This window comes from Apium graveolens, chromosome 8 (assembly GCF_009905375.1).
Source record: "Apium graveolens cultivar Ventura chromosome 8, ASM990537v1, whole genome shotgun sequence".
NCBI lineage: Eukaryota > Viridiplantae > Streptophyta > Magnoliopsida > Apiales > Apiaceae > Apium > Apium graveolens.
Window position 1 is genome coordinate 186,370,072 of NC_133654.1, and position 20,990 is coordinate 186,391,061.

Here is a 20,990-nt window from a genome sequence, read left to right on the forward strand (position 1 = left end):
TGTTAATGGCTCTACAATACTTGTTCAAATTTATGTAGATGATATTATATTTGGATCTACAGATGATAAGCTTTGTAAAAAGTTTGCTAAGTTAATGCAAAGTAAATATGAAATGAGCATGATGGGAAAACTAATTTATTTTCTTGGTTTACAAGTTAAACAAGTTAGTGGTGGAATTTTCATTAGTCAAACTAAATATATTTATGATCTTTTAAAAAAGTTTGACTTAATGGACTATTCATCTGCAAAAACTCCCATGGCCACTGCCACCAAGCTTGAATTAAACAAGGCTGAAAAGTCTGTCGACATTTCAAGTTATAGAGGCATGGTTGGTTCACTTTTATATTTAACTGCTAGTAGACCTGATATAATGTTTTCTACATGTCTCTGTGCTAGATTTCAAGCTGACCCTAAAGAATCTCACTTAGTGGCTATTAAAAGAATCTTCAGATATCTCAAAGGGACTCCAAATCTAGGAATTTGGTACCTTAGAGAGGCTGGTTTTGATCTAATTGGCTACTCAGATGCAGATTATGCAGGCTGTAAAATAGACAGGAAAAGCACAACTGGCACCTGTCAATTTCTAGGGAACAAGCTTGTGTCATAGTTCAGCAAGAAGCAAAATTCTGTTTCTACATCAACAGCTGAAGCTGAGTACATTGCTGCTGGTAGTTGTTGTGCACAGATACTATGGATGAGGAATCAACTATTTGACTATGGACTAACTGTTGACAAAATTCCTATATTCTGTGACAACACAAGTGCCATTGCCATTACTGAAAATCCAGTGCAGCACTCAAGAACCAAGCACATTGACATCAAGTACCACTTCATTAGGGAACATGTGATGAAACGTACAGTGGAACTTCATTTTGTTCCAAGTGAAAAGCAGATTGCAGACATATTTACCAAGCCACTTGATGAATCAACATTCACAAGATTAGTAAGTGAGCTAGGTATGCTTAACTATTCATAAATTTATGTCCTCTTTGAAATCTGCCTTGAAGCCTGAAATGAATTTGCTGCAAGAACAAAGTTGGCTTTGAGTAAGACTTATTCTATCAACGAATATTCCCTATCCGTTGAAAGCCAAAATTATTCTATCAACTGATGTTCATTATCCGTTGAAAGACAAATACATTTCTGGTAATTTTATCCCTCAACGGATAAAATAGTGTTAATCATCAACGGATGACTATTTACCTTATCCGTTGAAGTGTCACATCAGTTACTTTAAGTGAGTCACAGCCGTTGATTCTTTTACTTAACCGTTGATACAGATATACACTGTTGTATGTATTTGTATTAAAGGCAGTTTTCAGAATTTCTATAGTTTTCTTTATTCTTAAACGGCTGTAATTTATTTAAAAGTATCATTTAATTATTTTATTTATGTTTTAATTCAAGAAAGTATAAAAGCCCATTGAATTCTTATTTTCACTTTACGATTTCTTGCAATTTTTATTCTCCTTCTCTCCCAAAATTCTCAAGTTTTTCTCTGCAACCTCTACTCACAAAAATGGCACCAGTAGTCAAAATTATGTCTCAATCTGGATTTGTTTATGAAAAGAATAATTTCGTAGCCTTGGTTGAAAAGAATGAAGCCCATTCTGATTATCACAAGATGATGGACTTCATCAAAAACTGCAAACTAAGCTATGCAATGCTGGAAGCCCCAACCATCTACTGTGAGGTGATTGAGGAGATTTGGACAACTGCAGAGTTCAACTCCACAGATATGACTATTGCCTTCTCTCTCAAAGGTAAGAATTATTGCATTAACTGTGATGATATACAGTCTTGCTTTAAGTTACCTGAGAATACTGCCATGACACCACACACTGATAAAGATGTATCTGCTATGTTAGATTCCATAGGCTATGCTTTTGATTCTGCTAGTTTAGGTAGTATTAGAAGGAAGGGCCTTAGGAAAGAATGGAGTTTTCTTGGAGATGCCTTTATCAAGGTTTTCTCTGGGAAGATTAGCAATTTTGATGCCTTGTTAATATGCTCTATATGCTAGTTTCTGATAGGTACTTTAATTTTAGCAACTATGTCATGCTAGAATTAGGTTCCAGATTAGGCAACAAAGCTAATAGACCACATAACATCTACTATGCTAGATTCTTTATGTTATTGGCTAACCATATTTCTGAAGGATTGGTTATATTTAATGAGAACAATAAACTCAAATGCTGGGCACAAGAGAAAAGGGTCCTTGCAGACCTTTTGAGAATGAACCTCAACAGCCAGGTGCCATTGGTATATTTGCCAATCATGAATGCACCACAGGTAAGTGAGGTAAACACTTCTATAACTCCTACTATTTCCAACCCCATTGTTTCTTTGCCTTCCACTGTGGCAATGGAATCTGTGTCTTTGTCCAAACAGGTTCCTACCAAAGCCACCAAAACTAAAATTTCAAAACACAAGCCAAAGAAAACCACCTCTGTTGTCTCTTAAAAGACAACAGTTGTAACAACTACCATAAACCCTGAAGGGAGTGAACAGGGTGTGAGTGGTGAGGGGAGGGGTGAACATCAAGAAACCCCCCAGGATAAGGTGGGAGAGGTGAGTGGTACCCCAGCCAGCCAAGCCACAGTCTCTCAAAAGACTATGGTGGTTCAAAAGGAGTCAAACACATCCCTAGTTGCATCCTCCCAAAAGGGTGCAACTATTGAAAATAGTCCCTAATCAGGGACCCAGAACAAAAGAGGGAGGGACACTGAAGCCACAAATTCACCAATCAAAGCCTTTTCAAGGAAGAAGAAGGCCAAGACCCTAGTTTCCACACAAGGGGCACATACAGCACAGATACATCCACCTGTATCTTTGCCTTCTCAAATTCAGCTTGATGTGACTCCAGCAAATGTGGAGTCACAGCCCCATTCTCTCATAATAGAAACACATTCATCATCAAACTCTCCATCACCCTCTCTGGATGTGGATATGATATTCACATCACTTCCTGATTCTCCCTCATTAAAACTCAGGGAGGAGCCCCACTCAAAACCTGATGATCATCATCTTTTAGATGATTTGTTGGATCATCAGCCAATTCTTTCAGATATAGTTGAAGAATCTGTGTCACCTCACTTAAAATCAATTCATACAGATTCAACAATTATGTCACTTTCAATATCTACATCTTTTCCTTCTTCAACGGATATCTCTCATCCGTTGACAAGTGGTTGTTCTTCGACGGATAAGCTTAACAGCAGTTATCCGTTGATACCATCAGTTTCCACTTCAACGGATACTCCCTATCCGTTGATGGTCTCTACACATATAACAGAAACAATTCCAACTGTAGAGGACATGGTTACTGTACAATCACTTTTAGGTTTGAGGGAATGGAGTGATAATTTGAGTGAGAGGCTGGGTTGCTCCCAGGCAAAAGGAGAGGTTGAGAGTCACCATATGCATGCTATTTCTTCCAGTATGGCAAAAGTGAGTGAGGGGAGTGCCACCTTAGAAGGTGAGGGTGAGGGTGTGACGGTGTGTGTGAGCCAGGGGGAGTCCCTGATGCAAGAAAATAGAGAAAATGAGTGAAAGGCAGGTACAGAAGCTATAAGGGTGGATCCAGCCATTGCTAGTGAGTCAATGATTGTGGATGATGCAGACAAGGGAAGACAATTTCAGCAACATTACAAAGCTGTAATTGATAACATTTCCTTGGATGCTGACACTTTTACTCACCCTGTTCCAGCCTATCAATTGTTGGCTGCTCAGGGCAATGTGGAGGCAGAACAGACTTTAAACATTGTACATACTTCAGAATCTCTTCTCAGAGACAAAGCTACTGTTAACAAGCTGCCTTCTCAAGCCGGTGAGCCATCTGAAGAATTTGGAGTAAATTCTAATGATGATGACTCTAATTCTTTGGATGAGAGCATGAACTTAGGGGGAGAAGCAGGCCCAAGTTCTGTTTCAGATCTACCTGATTGGGCATGGGCAAAGGCATCTACACCAGGAGAGTTTGGTGTAACTTTGGTCAGGCAAGTAATGACTATTCAGAAGGCCCTTCAGGAGACTACAGATGCCGGTACCAAGGCAATTCTTCAAGCTCATCTGGACTCTCTGCATCTCTTGCAGTTGCAGCATTTCAAACAGAATCTAAGTGTGGATGAACTCAAGCAGGACATTGCTGATCTGAAATCCTACAATGCTGAGAAGTTGGATTCAGTCATGCCTTATGGTACTATGCAAGATTTGTTGGGGAGACTGAGGAAAGCATCTGATGCTGATAAGAGGCTGGCCAGGTTGGAAGACAGAGTTCATATCATTGAAGACTCTATGGTCACCATCCTTCAGAATCAACAAACTCAGACAAATCTACTAATGCAGCTGGCAAAAGCACAAGGCTTGACCCCTACCCTTGATGATAACAAAAAGGGGGAGAATAAAGGGGAAGGGGAAGGAGAGCCATCAACAACAGTTCAAATATCTCAAGTGCTAGTTCCTGCCATCACCACTTCTCCAACTATTGAAATCAAAGGAAAGCTTGATGGAATTGATCTAATCCAGATAGCAGCAGCTGAATTGCAAGTTAAAGAGCAAAGGAGGAAAATTGATGAAAAGATGCAACAAATTTTTGGTTCTACAACTTCTAAATCACAATCTGTGAAGCATAGCACAAAGGTGGAACCAATTATTATGGAGCTCAAGCCAGTAAGGAGGAATATGGTTGGAGAGACTTCTTCCAAGAATCTGAAACCTATGGTTCTCAAGCCCAACAACAGATCCAATAAGGACTCTACAAAGAATCCTCTAAGCCTTGCTCAGATGAAAGAAGTGGATTTTCCTCTTCCAAAGCCTGATGAAGACAAGGTTTTGGGTGGAAGTATCATAAAGCACAAAGAGACCATGGATGTGGTCGAAAGGAGGAACATGGCTATTATCTTTAGAGAAGGAAAGAGTATTTGTGTGATGCAAGGACATCCCAAATTCCTAATAGCCAAGAGGGAAGAAGCTAGAAGGTTGAAGGAAGAAGCCAAAATAAGCAAAGCTTGAAAAACAGCTAAAGTCAAGTCAAGTTGAAGAAAAGAAAGAAATTGAAGACAAGAGTAAAGATGTAGGTATGGGGGACATGGTTGATCATGATATGGAAGAAAGAAGTAAGGAAAGAGAGGAATGGCAGAAAGGGAACAGAAAGAAGGCCAATGCAAAGAGAAAGATGGTAGATGAGACTGAAGAAACCCAATCAAAATCCAAACCACTACCTTCTATTCCTGAACCCATTGTGCCTGACCCCTTCATAAACATTCATGGTGAAACAATCATTCCTAAAGAGGAACCAATTGATTGGGACACCATCAAATTGCCCACCTTCTTAACCTCTTCTCCACCATCAAAGAAGCAGAAAAGAAGAATCAAATCAACACCTTCTAAAACCTCAATCAAATTCACTCGAAAGCCTAAGCCTAAGCCACAAGCCTCTAAGGATGATTATGTTCACATTTGTGACATAAAAGAATTTTCAGACATTGAACTCTATTTGGATGAGCTGGAGGAAGTATGGGGAATAGCTGCCTACAGACAGCTACCAGAAAGACTAGTGTTCAAATACAAAGGAAGTGGGGAAAAAACTTGGCCTCTCTATAGGATTCTGAATGAAGGCTACTCTACCTTGGTTAGAGTCTACTCAGCCATACAAAGGGATTCTGGCTTTACCAGGACTGCCAAGACTGAGATTCTCAACAAGATTGCCAATATAAGAAAAACTTAGTGGGAGCCCAATGCCTTGCCTAGAACATTACTCATTCAAGAAAGAGGAATTACAGTTCACAAATCACCTCATTGGTTGATGGAGTTCAGAGACAACAAAGGAGTCAGAAGATTTTTTAGACTTGAAGATCAGCTCAAGATTGCCAGTAATGAAACTCTCAAGGATATGCAATCTAAGTTGGACATCAATGAAGAAGATGAAGCTGAGTTCTACAGACAACTTCAACTTCAAATAGAGGAGAATGACAGGAGGCTAGAAAAGAAAACAAGGGATCAAAGGAAAAGAAATTAATCTGCTCAGGCTAAAGGAGCACCCTTGGAAACAATATAATTCTTCAATTCCATCTCAGCATACACATTTTTGCAGTACTTTTGAATTTCTGCTTTATTACAGTTAATATATTTATCAAGTATTTTGTTATCATCAAGCTAAACCCAAATTTATGCCTACAGTTCTAGTAGACATAAATAGGGGGAGATTGTTAGGAATATGTGTATTAGTTTGATGATAAGTTAAACAAATCACTTAAGTAGAAATCTAGTATTTGTAGCCTCAACGGATAAGACCATCTTGGCTATCCGTTGAAGGAGTAGCTTTACTTAGTAATAGGTTTAGTATTGTAGCACATTTCATTCTCTGGATTCAAATTATAATTCTTAGATGTTGTAGGAAATTATCAGTCATGTTGACTACTAGTGGATATGCAAATAGGAAGGGCTAATTGTAAATATTTCATGCCTTGTAATTTTGTATAAGTGAAGAAGTATCAACTGATATTGAAGACCTTCAACGGATAAAAAATAAAGCTTCAACGGATGTCTCTAAAGCTTCAACGGATAATATCCATCAATGGATAAGTGCTTCAACGGATAAAGACTTCAACTGCTAATGCATCAACGGATAAAGCTTCAACGGATAAAGCCTCAACGGATAAGGCATCAACGGATGAAAGCTTCAACGGATGCTTAGTTCATTAGCAGTTGATAGTGACAATTCATAAGCTGACAGAGGCACATGGGTTGACAGAGACAAACTGGAATGTGGAAGCCTCTAGGAGGAATCAAGAAAATGCAGCATTTCCATTCTGGTGCAAACAAGGAAGTATTCAAAGATTAACAGCTAAGCCTAAATTGCATTGGATAGAGAAATGAAGAAGAAACATGTGAAGAGCCTTTTTAATTGTATTTTACAGTTTTGTCTTCACTTGTAAACTTGGTGATATATAAACCAAGTAGCAGCTAGTAATTAGATGTGAATTTTCCAGAGCTGTTTAGAAAAATCCAGAGAGAAAATCATCTAGTTTGTATTAGGAAGCAGTTGTGATTTAATTCTTTGAATCACAGATTTTCTGAAACAACACATCTCTGGTGGAACAACAAATCCACCAGAAAAGTTTTTAAGTTCTTTGTGTTCTTTACATTTTTGTTTGAATATATATCTCTATGTATTAGCTTCAAGCCATTCACACACATTTGCTCACTAAAACACTTAGCCTTAGAAACTACTCAAAACTTGAAAAAGTTTTGAGATTTACATTCAACCCCCCTTCTGTAAATCTCATTGTTAGTCCACTGGGAATAACAAAGAGCTATATAGAGACGGGAATCCATAGAAGCAAGAGAATCATATCTTCGGTCCAACAGGAGAGGAAGGGAATGGGATGAGATAAAAAGGAAAATGGACAAACCTGAAAACTATCTTAAGTTAGACCCTGGCAAACGGAATCTTCTAAACACCATGGAGAAGTATAGAGAGGATTATCCCAATATTCATGAGTTCTATGATCAGTTCAATAGGATAATCACTGGTACCACAATGAATATTCTAAAGAATGGTTGGAAAATCACTGTCAATCACAAAGATGGACTCCAAATGAAGATCTACACTAGTGTATTGAAGAAGCTAAATATTGTGGAACTGTTTGTCTTAGAATCAAAAATCCCCTGGTTGAAATTGAATGATAATGAATACTTCAGAGATAAGCTTCGGAAGATGATGATGGATGTGTCTCCTCAAGCATTCTCTTATCCATTCATGATCAAAGTATTTACAGATGACAGATGGCAGAATGCAGAACATGACCATGTCTGATCAACATATAAGATCCATTCGTTATCTATAACTCACTTTCCTGGAAAGTCAACTAAGGAGCAAAAGAGCAAAACTGGAGGCACCAGGAGTTAAAAGATCAGAAGCAGACTTTAGAGCTGCTGAAGTTCTATATGCTTACAGGCTTAATGATAAAATGATCAGGGATTCAGAGAAGGACATGAAGGAACTTAACAGAGCTTATCATGAGATGATGTTCATAAATAGAAAGCCAGAAATTAATCTTCTAAAAGATAGTGAACCTATTATCAGCACTAATAGTGAAGGGGATCTAGTCTTTGAGATTAATAAAGTGAAGATTAAGATCAATGATTACAGAACAAGTGGATCGGAATCAATACATCAAGCCTTGATGGATGTCAAACTCTCCATATGTAAGAAGGAGAAGATCGCTTCGATTCCAATCATAAAGATAATTGATGAGGTAGTGGAAGAAGAATCGATCAACGATACCAAAAGAGTACGAGGACATCCTAAAAGGATAACCGTATTCATAATGACAAAAAGATCTACAACGTTGTTTGAACTTGTTCCTAAGTGCTCCAAAGTCAAATATCTTCAAATGATGCTTAATGAACTAAATAATCCACCTCTCATTAATGCACTTGAAATAGGAGCTCGTGATCTGGTCCAAGCTAGACTGAATGACCTTCTGAATAGAAGCAAAGGATCAACTCTCCCAGATTTAACAAAATCAACAGATCCTAAAAAGAAAGCTCTCAATAAAAAGTCTGTTCAGACTTAATCCACTCAATAAGGAGAAGGTAGTCATGGAAAGAAGCTCAAGAAGACCAAATTAAAGAAGACTTAGATTATCTGTTCAGGCTAGAGGAACACTTCTTTATAATTTATAATTTAAGAAATCTGGAATTGAATATATAATCCAGAATGTATTTAATATCATTATCTGTTTTGAGGTTGTACTTTTTCTTATTGTCAGTTGAGATATTCTTAGGGATTTACTTGTCGAACTCTAACAATCAAATAGGGGGAGATTGTAAAGCATAATGTAACGTAATATGTAATTGAGGAATTATAACTCAATATGACACAAAAAAAAATAATATTAAACTGTGAAGCACAGGAACCCTGAAGATGAAGACTGGATAAATACAAAGAATCAAGCAATATAATTGATGCTCTAAGTCCATAACCAGGCCATGGGAAGAAGTTCATTCATATGTTCAAGCCTCCATGAAGAATAAGATGTCAAAGGACTTCTAGTGTCAATGAAATAATTTTATTTAAAGTATTAAAGATCAGGGGTTAAGTGATTGAAGCACTGAATAATCAACCAGGGTGTATCAGCTCAATATTGCACAGGAAATTAAATTGAATCAATTCATGTTACTTGTTTGTGAACCAGACCAGTGCACCAAACATCAGCATATCACAAAGGGTTTAATTCAGTTATACAGAAATATCAATATTGATACAGTTAAAGATCCACTACTAAGACAACTAGGTCGCAAGTAAGTTGCAAGGGACAAGAAATTATCCAAGGCAAAACACCAAGTTATCGCAAGTAACTGTCAAAAAGGAAATTTGACTAAGGAAGATCCTATAGTAGTACACTAGGTCACAAGTAACTCTTGCTCTAGTGAACAAGATCGTAAGTAAGTATCTTAAGGGAAAATTGACTAAGTCAGAATCTCTTCCTACACTCCCCAGGTCGCAAGTAAAGTCTACACCAGTGATCCAGGTCGCAAGTAACTGTGAAAGAAGAGAAAATTGGCTAAGTCAAGATAGCTTATCCTCCCAGGTAGCAAGTAAGTTTATACTAGTGATCCAGGTCGCAAGTAACTGTCAAAGAAAGGAAAATTGGCTAAGGAAAAATAGCTTATTGTCCTGGTCATAAGTAAATGATAAAAGGAATACTGCTTGTGGTCGCAAGTAACCAGTTAGTGATTTTTCTATGAAAACAAATTTAGCAATTCAATTGTTATGTGTGGACACAATTATGCCACATGTCCAATAGAAATTGAAGTCTACAAAGCAGCAAATGAATTCAATTCATTTAGTTATCTTCCTCAGCTAACAGAAAATATTTTACGAGAGCTCAATTAAAGACTTCATTTATTAAGCTTGTAAACACAAAGTTGTGCTGTTGAATTTATTGTAGCTAATCAAATCATTGATTAGATTGTAGCAACCCCAAGATTTATATTAATAAAACAATATATTCCTCGAATTGTTTTGTTTGTATTTTGATTCCGTACTTATAACGAAGAACTTAAAAGAATCGAAAAAGATTTTAGGTATCGTATTCAACCCCCCCCCTTCTACGATACTTTGGGACTAACAGTCACATAATTAAAAATGGCTTATCACCTGTCCAATAGTTAATAATAATGTACTTTTTTCAACTTTTTTTGATTTTTTCACTTTTTTATTAATTTAAATTTTAAAAAATATATTTTAAATATTTTTCTAATGCAAAACTTATGAATTAGAATAATTTTATTTAATAATCATACATTTAAATTTTAATTTATCTAATTTTTTACTGATTTACAAATAAATTAATCAAAATACTTATATAACTTATAAGTATATATACTTATCACTTATACTTATCTCATAGTAGAAGGGTCTATAAATACTTATCTTGTGATAAAAGGGTTTACATTTTAATAACCTCTAATAATTTTAATAAGATATCAAATTAGATGTATATTGAGGCATATTGATTAAAATGTAAATGTTCAGTTATATGCAAGAACAAATACGCCTTACCAATTACGAAACGTTTATCATCTAAAGAACTTAGGAACATTTGACGGAGAAAATAAGTCAAATGCATAAATTTTAATCAGTTAGACATCGTCGGTTACTCTCTCAAGTCTTGTTTGTTTGTCAAAATAAATGTGATTCTAATTTCTGACATGTGGATCTCATCACCAACATAATTATAAACTTTAAAATTGGATAATATGTAAACATGACCCTCTTTAATATTTCTGCAAAACCATCTCATAACTTCTCATTCATAAAATCATGAATCCAACAACTTTATAGGAAAATAATAATAAGAATAAAATATATAGTTGAACTCCTTTTATCAAAACAATGAAGTGTAAGGATTGTTATATCTGATCATCAATAATCATAATATTAAACCCCCTAAATTGATTGGTTTTCATGTTGATTCCTTTCCAAACAGCTTGGGCTCTCACACGTATAAAATTTACGATTTTCTCACTCTTCAAACAAAATAATGTAGTAAACTAACCATAGTAAGCTTATCGTGTAGAGTGGAGAGAATAAATTAATATATTTCTAAAGGACCTTACTGTGGGTCAGTAGTGAGTAGTACTTGTTTCACTACTATGTGTGTCTATATGCATGCGTTGCCCTCTGTACTACACTATTAATTTTCTCGTGATTCTTGACATATACATATGTACATCTTTTAATTTTTATAGTGGAGGTCTAAAGTTCAATAACGTATGTACTAAAAATTGTAAGTTCCATTTTACTATGGTTGCAAAGTTGATAAAATTATAGTTGCAAATATTTCTGAAAATAATTCTTGCTTGAATCACTTTTTAGTTATCTTGTTGGTCAAATTTACAAATTTTTGTCTAAGATTTAAACTCATTCGTTTATTATTTTAAAAATCTAAAAATTCTGTAGTTTAAGATGAATTTGATAAACATCAAAATCTCAATACACTAATTTTAAAACAATAAAAGTTGGCAAGTTTGATTGTAAATTTTTGAATTTGGAATGGTATAACTAAAAGTGTAGTGTAATATATACATGACGTGATGATAAGTTAGTAATATAATACATGTAAGGAAGATGCATGTTCATCTTAGCCACAAAATACTTATAAAAGTCAAAACTTAACAATCTTTAGATTTTCGGCAAAGTAATAAAAGATAATTTTATGATGGCCTGTATACGTAAATCCACATTTCGCCTCTTCCGCATATATGATATATAGCGTTGACAATCGTGTCTCGCGTGTTTATAATACTTTTAAATATTTTATTATTTTCTATTTCACATTTCAGATAAAAATATTAGCAGCCTGAAATTTAAATTATTAGGATTGAATAAATAATAGGTACCAATATATTAATTTGTAACCATTTTTATTATAATTAAGTATTTATTTTATAATTATCAAGATTTCTCGGCATCGCACTCATCGACAACTCGACTTTTAATTTAATAACCTCTTAGTTTGTAATAATTTTTGTCATAACATGATTAAAATTTTATTATTAAAATTTCTCGATGTCGCTTTCAACTACAATTCTAGTTTTGATTTAACGTCTTAATTTGTAATAACTTTTATTTTAGTTGAGATTTAATTTTTTTATGAAGTTGTTTGGAGTCGCCTTCAACGTTACCTCAATTTTTAGTTTTACAATGTCTCAAAGTGTAATATCTTTATGATAATTAAGGTTAGTGTTTTTGCTTCAAGGTCTTCGGGACTCGCGACAACTCAAATTTTAACTTCAATGATTTCTTAAATTTGTATTAATTTATGTTATAAATTAAGATTTTAATTCATATTGTGAAGATTTCTCAGCGTCACTTTTAGCTATTCTTCGACTTATGTTTAACAACTAGCTCTATAACTCGTGCAACGCACGGGCATCCTCTAAATGGCTCGAATTGATAATTTTTCAATTACAGTTTTTGACAATATATTCATGTTATTTCTTAGTGGATTAATGACATTAATGTATTTATTCGTGTATATGAGTATTTTTTTTGCTTTTTTGGGTTGTGATTATATAATCGCAAAATATATTTTTTGATATTTAAGATTAAGTTGAAACAATAAGGTCTCAAGTAATATACTTACCTGTGCAAGGCACTAGCATTTTTAAAATGCGAATAAATAATATTTTAAAATAACTATACATTTTAATGCTAAAAGTAAGATAAGTGGAGTGCATGATTGTTGATCTTGATGAAAGTATATTTTGTTAGGCTATTGATCCATTCGACTCGAAGTATGTGTCGTAATATTAATGATCCTAGAATTTTTTTAATTTTTTTTCTTATATACATGAATGTTAGATATTTGTTTTTTTTCAAAAAGGAAAATAATTAGATACTTGTTATATTTAAATTAAAAAATTTCAACATTACATCACATATATCTTTAAAAATTTCAATTTAATCTAATTTATCCATTGTATGGAATTATGCATTTTTTAATTGTTCTCGTGTTGTTAGAATCAAGAATAATTTCTATTATTCGTGCCTTCATTCACTAATCTTGTTTTTTTCTTAAAAAATGTATTTAATTTATTCATATATAGTTAAAAATTGTTAATATTAAGTAATAAAGTAGTAATTAAATTACGTAATAATGAGTAAGAGTATTTAATACATACATATTAAATTAGAGGTACTTAATGCATGCATATTAAATGAAAATTAATATTAATATACAATTATGAGGGGCAATTCAGTAATTTTTATATGATTAAATTGTCCCACAAACCCCCTAGTTGCTCTATTATATATAATAGAAGATGTGTTATTTTGTAATAACTTTTTTTCTATTATGAAGTTTCCACAGTGGCGACATCTTAACTTTTAATTTAACGTCTGAATATGTATTCTTTTTATTATAGTTGACATTTAAATTTTACTACCCAAAACTTTCTAAGGTCACCTTCAATGATATCTTGAGTTTTTTTTTAATTTCTCAGTTTGTATTAATTTATATTATGAAACTTTTTCGGCATCGCCTTGGTTGATACTTCAGCGACCCATGGACTTTCAGTTTAACGACGATACAAATTATAAAAAAAAAATTATTTTTATTTTATTTTTTATTATAAAAGTTTTTCATTGACACCTTCGATGGTACCTCGATTACTAATTTAAAAATGCCTCAATTTGTAATAGTTTTATCATAATTAGGATTTAAGGTTTTTATTAAGGTGATATCTCGATTTTTAATTAACGACTGAACTTGTATTAAAATTTATAAATTTATGTAACGCCCCCAAATCCGGGGTCAGGGGATTTGGTCGTGACTATGAAACCTCAATCCAAAATAACTCGTTGAATCAATAAATAAATGCCAAGAACTGAAATATAGCATATATGACCCCAATTTACACCGGGATCTTTTCAGGTTACAGTTCTAGAAATAAGAATCCCAAATTCCACAAATAATTTTTTTTGCACTTTCTTTTCAAACTCTTTTCACACATTCCCAAACTCAAAACTTAACCTACTAGTATAACTTCGAAAAGAAGTATACTAGACCAACGATTTAATAACATAACTAATACATATATATAAACACAACTTTATACGATAAAACTTACTCTAGTTCCGCAAAACCTGGACCAACCATATTCCAAAAGCTTCTCCCTTGCTTTCTTAAATTATGCAGCTAAACAGAGCAAGCTAATCATCACTGGAGGTTAAATTTAAAAACAGGCAAGTATGAGCGAAAGAAATGTTCAGCAAGTTCATTATAGCATATATATGGTCTTTTTGATATAAAACTGACATCTGCACTAAAACAGGACAGTTAAAATCACAATTGTTGAATCATAAAAATTTTAGCTGAGGAATCCCAGAAATTGGTTTCTCATTTGTATTCAAAACCCTTTCTAATATTTTCAAGCAAAAGAATTCAGCAATACTTGAATCTTGACGAGAATAAAACTCGTAAAATGGTGTTTACGGAAATATAGTAAACAACAATAACATGAGACAGTGACTATGAATTGAATCATAAACTCATTTAGAACTCAACTCTTGATATTAATACTTATTTTGGTGTCATATCAAATTAGATATCAATATGAACTTTGATGCTCACAACATCCCATACTGAAGTCAACATCAATCATCTCTATTAATACCACTTTTGATATTTAACAATAAATTAAGTATTAAGATAAATTAGAAACTGAATCAAAACTGCATTTCACCTTTTATAAAAAACCAAAATACTTGATAAATCATTTATTATAGGATTATCAAAAATAATATGATAATTTAGATTGGAATCTTTCTCCGACGGACGTACTATGACATGCTGATCAGCCCATGTGATAGCACTGGATTATGATTCGTAGAAACATGTCCCAAAACACGAGTACTCAAACAAAAAGCAATATATCTTCCTGTGGCAGAAGTTGTATCATAATATTTCATATAATACATAGCCCTCCGTTGAACCGTCCCCCCCGGTCACTTACGCATTCATCCAATTTTAAAACATTTTATTGGAAGGGGTCATAATAATCGACACCCTTATAATTTTTTTTATTCCCCCATTCACTGGGGAAAGAATACTCGCAACCAAATCATTTTTCTCAAAATCCAAAAAATTTATAAATCCGTTCATTTGATAAGTAAAAACACTTAACTATTCTGAACATAGAATAGCATAGAGTACTTGAATGATAAACATTTAACTCAGCGATATGCAAAACATTTATCTATTCTGAACTGAGAATAGAATATCAATACTTGCATAATCATAAGCAGTTGGATTAGTAAAATATTGAACTATTCTGGAATTAGAATAGCGTATAAAACTTGTCTTTGGTTTTAGTAGTTAGTCACACTCGCAATACTACAATTATCTTCTGGCGTCTCATGACCTCGTTGTCTTTCTATTTCAACAATTCTTTGAGAGGTTAGAAATAGATCTTTTCTTGACAAAAAAGAATGAGCGTGCCATGGTAAAGTCCATCTTGTTGTGATAGCAATGACATTATGGGGAAATCCTTTACGAAGGAGATACATTAGTTACATTTATATATGAAAAATCGCGATCTGGTGATATAACACAGGGTCTTCCTGACATACTTCTCCTGCAATTGCTAGAAGCTTGATAACCAACACCATTTCATTTCACTCTTTATCCAACGTCTTGTCCTGATCAACTCGAATGATCCGCATCTATCATTAAAAGATAACACTTTTATCCTCTAAACGATAATTACTCGACGAACTGCGGTTCAAAACCCTATTGTCTACCCATACGATAGCCCGCACATAAACAAGACAATCAAATACATGACTCTTGACTCATGTACGCACGTAATTCACATAACGTATAAATACATAATCCATGTATCACATAATATAAATGACACATGCCTCGGTTCGTCAAAAGGTTCGACTCGATACGTTTAAAACTGAAATCGGGTCAAAATACTTCTTTTTGGTAAATACGTGACTCAGAATTAACTTGCAAAACAAGTGACCTTCCGAAACAAAAGGATTTAGGTCTCTAATAATGAAAGCGAAATATTTTTCTGAGTCTAGACACGTTCGTTTCGTATTAAACGGGCAAATGGTTTATTTATTATGAATAAAATAAGAATAAATCAATTAATATTGATATTAATTGATTTTTAAATACCCAAATATAATTTTTAAAAGCTCAAAATAATTTTAGAATATTATTTGGCTCAATTATAAATAATTATAATTCATTCAACTATTTATAAATAAAATTAATTGATGAAATGAATGAATTAATTAATTAATTAAATGAATATATAATTAATCAAAACAAATTATAAAATAATTAAATCAAATTATAATTTTCAAAAATAATAAAAGATAATAATTTAAAATTGAAATAGATATTTTATAAAACAATTCGAAATAAGGTCTTTGTAAAGCGGACTTTTCCCCGGGGTCGGAGCCCCTCAAAATCAATACCAAACAACACAGTCCAACTATTCTCTAATAAAATTTATAAATTTAAAAGATACAATAATTTATATTTGCACCTATAAACACGCGAGAAACGAAAAACACGGCCACCTGAACTAAAACTCGGAGCAAAATTGACTTCTCTAACAATCTCTAAAAATTATGAAATAAATATATATATACTAACATGCTATAATATATCCAAATACAAAAGCGGGATCTCAAAATCCTTACCGAAAATAAATTCTGATCACCCCAAAAGATTATTTGATGTCTGGAAAATATCTCCAGAAAAATCCGAAATAAATAGCCAAAGACATATACACGCTTAGATGCCATGTGGAGTAATAACGCCGTCAAACTCCTTTTCTATGCCCCGAAAATAAATTAAAACGGAAAATATGCTCTGCAAATTTTCTTCTCAAAACCTTACAATATATATACCTTTGCGTAGTTATCGAAACGCTGATCGTTTATACATATAACAATTGAAATTTGTACGGACGGTTTGCGAGATATGAATTTTTGAAAATTAAAAGAATATATAAACAACAGATAGAGGAGAGACATAGAGTTGGGGGGCGTGGTGATGCATATATACTGAAATGGGAGGGGGTGCGGGTAGTTTAGTTATAGGTTTTTTTTCTTTTTTTTTCTTTTTTTTTCTTTTTCTTATAATTAAAAAAATTAATACAACATAATTAAAATTAGCCCGAAATTAATAATTAGCGAGAAATAATATTTAATCAAATAAATATAAAATTTATATCAAAATTTCTTAAAAATTACGAATATTCTAAAAATGTAAAAATATAATATAGTTGAAAGTCCCACGATTTTATAAAAATAAAAATACAATTTTTGTGCGGTTTGACGTCCCAATAGGGGCCCGGTTCGATAACTTTTATGAAACCTAAATACTTTCTAAAATTCTCGGAATATTTAAAAACTAATAAAATAAAATTTTCGTAATTTTTAAAGTATTTTTGAAACGCAGATCAGACCCGTATTTTACGATTTAACGAACAAACGTGCGGGTGAATTTAATCACAAAAATTTTTCGAAATAATTTTAAAATTATTTAAATATTCAAAACTTAAGAAAATATGAGTTTCATGATTTTTGAAACATTCTGGAATTTAATACTGAATTTACACTTATATATCAGATCCAAAAATAGATTACTTAGCCGCTAAGTAACTAAAAAATAATACAATTTAATACCAGATTTGGATAATTATGAAAACCGAGCTTCTTATAAACACCCTATGAGAAAATAATGTAAAAATATCCTGTCTCTCGAGAATACGGGTTTTATTGATCTACCGAAATGATTATCGTATCGAAAAATTTGCATCGGGACTCGTACGGGTCAAACCGTACTCCGGATCAAAAAAGTCAAAACACGGAAAATGTTCAGAATAATCAAATTAGGTTAGGGGAGTTTTAGGAAGAGTTCCGGGTTGTAAAAACGCAAAAACGGTTGAAATTGGACGATTCCCGGCTTTATAAAATAGTTTTATAATTACTCAGAAAATAATTATTAAATCTATAAATCCTTATAAAATCATATAACAATCCAAAAATTACCAGAAAAATACCATAATCATCTATACTTTATTCTAAACATATTAAAAATTTAAATACTTACACTTTATCACATATAAACACCCAAATATAAATATCAATCATCAGATAGTTCACCAAAATTCCCATAATAATCACCTAATTATTATTTATTGATAAAATAATTCCACGATATTTCCCGGATATTACAAAACAATTTCAATTTACCGATATCAATAAGATCGGCTTTCAAATAACTTTTGAAAATAATACATTTAAGTAAATATTTCTAGATATTAACAAGAATCGATATAACACTTAACAATTAGCACATTACCATTTAATAACACCAACTCGACAAACATGAATAAAATATCCACCATTTTATTGCTTTTAAAATCATAAAAGTATATATATATTCAAATAATAATTATAATAATTCTAAAAATATGGGATATTATAAGTTAATTATTTGAATTTCAAATTGAATATCATTAGAGTTTTATATGAAAGCATTAGTTCCTAAATAAATATAATACAGAATTATTTACACATTTTTATCTTTCCTAACATATGTAATCAGGTTAAAATGTGTTGCCCATCAAAGGTATGAATTTTTTTTTATTTTTATGAAATTAATATTTGTAAATAGATGCATTATCATTTCAGATGTATTGGGAGGTGTGATTATCTCTAGGTGTCTATCAAGCAATACCATCTTGCTTGCAAAATTAAAAAAAGAATAGGGGGTGGGTTAAAGGTAAGGCAGCTAGGCAAATACCTCGCCGATAAAACAAGAATTGAATTTGCAACGAAAAACAAAGCTTTAGAGCATTTATTATTATTTTTTTATCGTAGGTAACTCGCAACCGCTATCCTTTAGAGCATTTATTAGAGTGTGGCTAAATTAATTGGCTATAAGGATTATTTTATAGACAATTTAAAATGTATACAATTTCAATTCTGTTATAATAATGATTGTCAAATCTTACTAAGGAAGACTCGCATACTTACTAAGGAAGACTCACGATATTTATCAAGAAATACTTAATTTAATATTGGAAGCTTGTCACGAAAATCAAGATTTTGTTAACCTGACTAAGAAAACTTACCTATTAAGTTTTCTTAGTATAGTTGATAATGCTCTACTATGAATAGATACTTTGCCTGGTCATTTATACTTGAACAATCACAGAAGAAGTAATAATACTTTTGAGATCTCTCTCTTTCCTTCTCCATTTCTTACTCTATAGTTTATAGTTTATTCATAACACGTTATCAGCACGAGTCTGCCACTTGAAGCTTGATTCTCGAAAGAGGTACGACTTATTCTGACTCACGAGTCTCTATCAACTAAAACTATTTCATAAAAGAGGTACGATTTCTTTTACTCATTTTATTCTAATTATTGCTACATATTTATTTATGTTACTAATTGAAAACTATAAAGATGGCTATGCCGTCAAGTAATACTACTATAAAGATGGCGCTGCCGTTGAGTAATAATCAAAAGTTTTCTGGCCGGCTATGCCGTCGTAACTTTTGTATAAAGTTACTATTTCAACTTGCTTGTTTAAATATTATGTGAAATATTATATCTTGTTTAAAATCTATTCAGAATGACGAATCTTGCAAAATTAAAGTTTCTTGCCTTGGATGTATCTGGGGATAATTATCTATCTTGGGTAGTCGATGCTGAATTACACCTTAGTGCTAATGGGTTAAAAGACACCATAGAATCGGGAAAAACTCTAAGCATTGAACAAAATGCCAAGGCTATCATTTTTCTTAAGCATCACATTCATGAAAATTTAAAATCTGAATACTTAACCGTCAAAAACCCACTCACCCTTTGGAATAATCTCAAAGATAGATTTGATGATCAAAAACTTGTTCATCTACCTCAAGCCTTGTATGACTGGCTTAACATAAGGTTATAAGATTTCAAATTTGTTGCTGAGTATAATTCTGCCTTATTCAAAATAAGCTCAAAACTGACCTTGTGTAGTGAGAATATTACTGATGCTGACATGATTGAAAAGATGCTCTCAACCTTTCACCCCAACACTATGATTATGTCGCAACAATATCGGGAGCACAACTTTCAAAAATATAGTGAGCTGATATCTCTCCTTCTTGTAGCTGAAAAGAACAATGAGTTGTTATTAAAAAATCATCAGATACGTCCCACAGGCAGTACCCAGTTACCTGAATTACATAACACGTCATTCCGGAAGAATGAACATGGGAAAGGGCATAAAGGAGGACGAGATTATGAACGGAATCGTGGACACGTAAATTTTTGTGGTCGGTTTCGTAATCGATATAACTCTGGTCACCTGAAGTGGCTGCGTGATGGATACAACAATAACTCTAGCCACCAGATATGGCAAAATGAGATGCCAAATAAAAGGAAGGCACCGCTAGAAGGGGATACTAGAGATATCTGCTTTAGATATGGGGCTTGTGGGCATTGGACTCGTACTTTTCGTACACCCAAACATCTTGTAGAACTTTACGAGTCATCTAAAAAGCAGAATGAACAAAGGATGGAAACAAACTTGGCTAGCTATAATGATGAACCGATGATTAAGACCACAAATGAACTATAAAATGGTGTTAATATCTACTATGGCCAAGAGGACTAGTTTTCATATGCACTTCTTTTATGTCTTGTGCTGCATCTACTATTTTCGACATCTACTTCCATGTACTTGTTTTATGTTCTTGTTCTATGTTCTAGTTTTATGTACTTTGTTTATCTTAATAAAGTCATTTTTCACTTATATATATGTACACAACACAAATATGGGAGACATATGTATTGCTGACTGCGCAACTACTCACACAATTCTACAAAACCAGAAGTATTTTTCTCAGTTAACTAAAACCAACTCACAATTATGGACAATTTCGGGTA

The 20,990-nt window shown here is 33.0% G+C and overlaps 1 protein-coding gene across 1 annotated transcript; it reads left to right on the plus strand.

The window, feature by feature from the left end:
• The first annotated feature begins 20,145 nt into the window (after positions 1-20,145).
• LOC141680202 (uncharacterized) lies at positions 20,146-20,682 on the plus strand. Its single transcript, XM_074486493.1, has one exon. The coding sequence runs from the start codon at positions 20,146-20,148 to the stop codon at positions 20,680-20,682; it is 537 nt and encodes a 178-aa protein (XP_074342594.1).
• The last annotated feature ends 308 nt before the right edge of the window (positions 20,683-20,990 follow it).

Excerpts from the sequence above, each read along its gene's own strand:
- LOC141680202 (XM_074486493.1), top strand. The coding sequence starts at position 20,146 with ATGTCGCAACAATATCGGGAGCACAACTTTCAAAAATATAGTGAGCTG.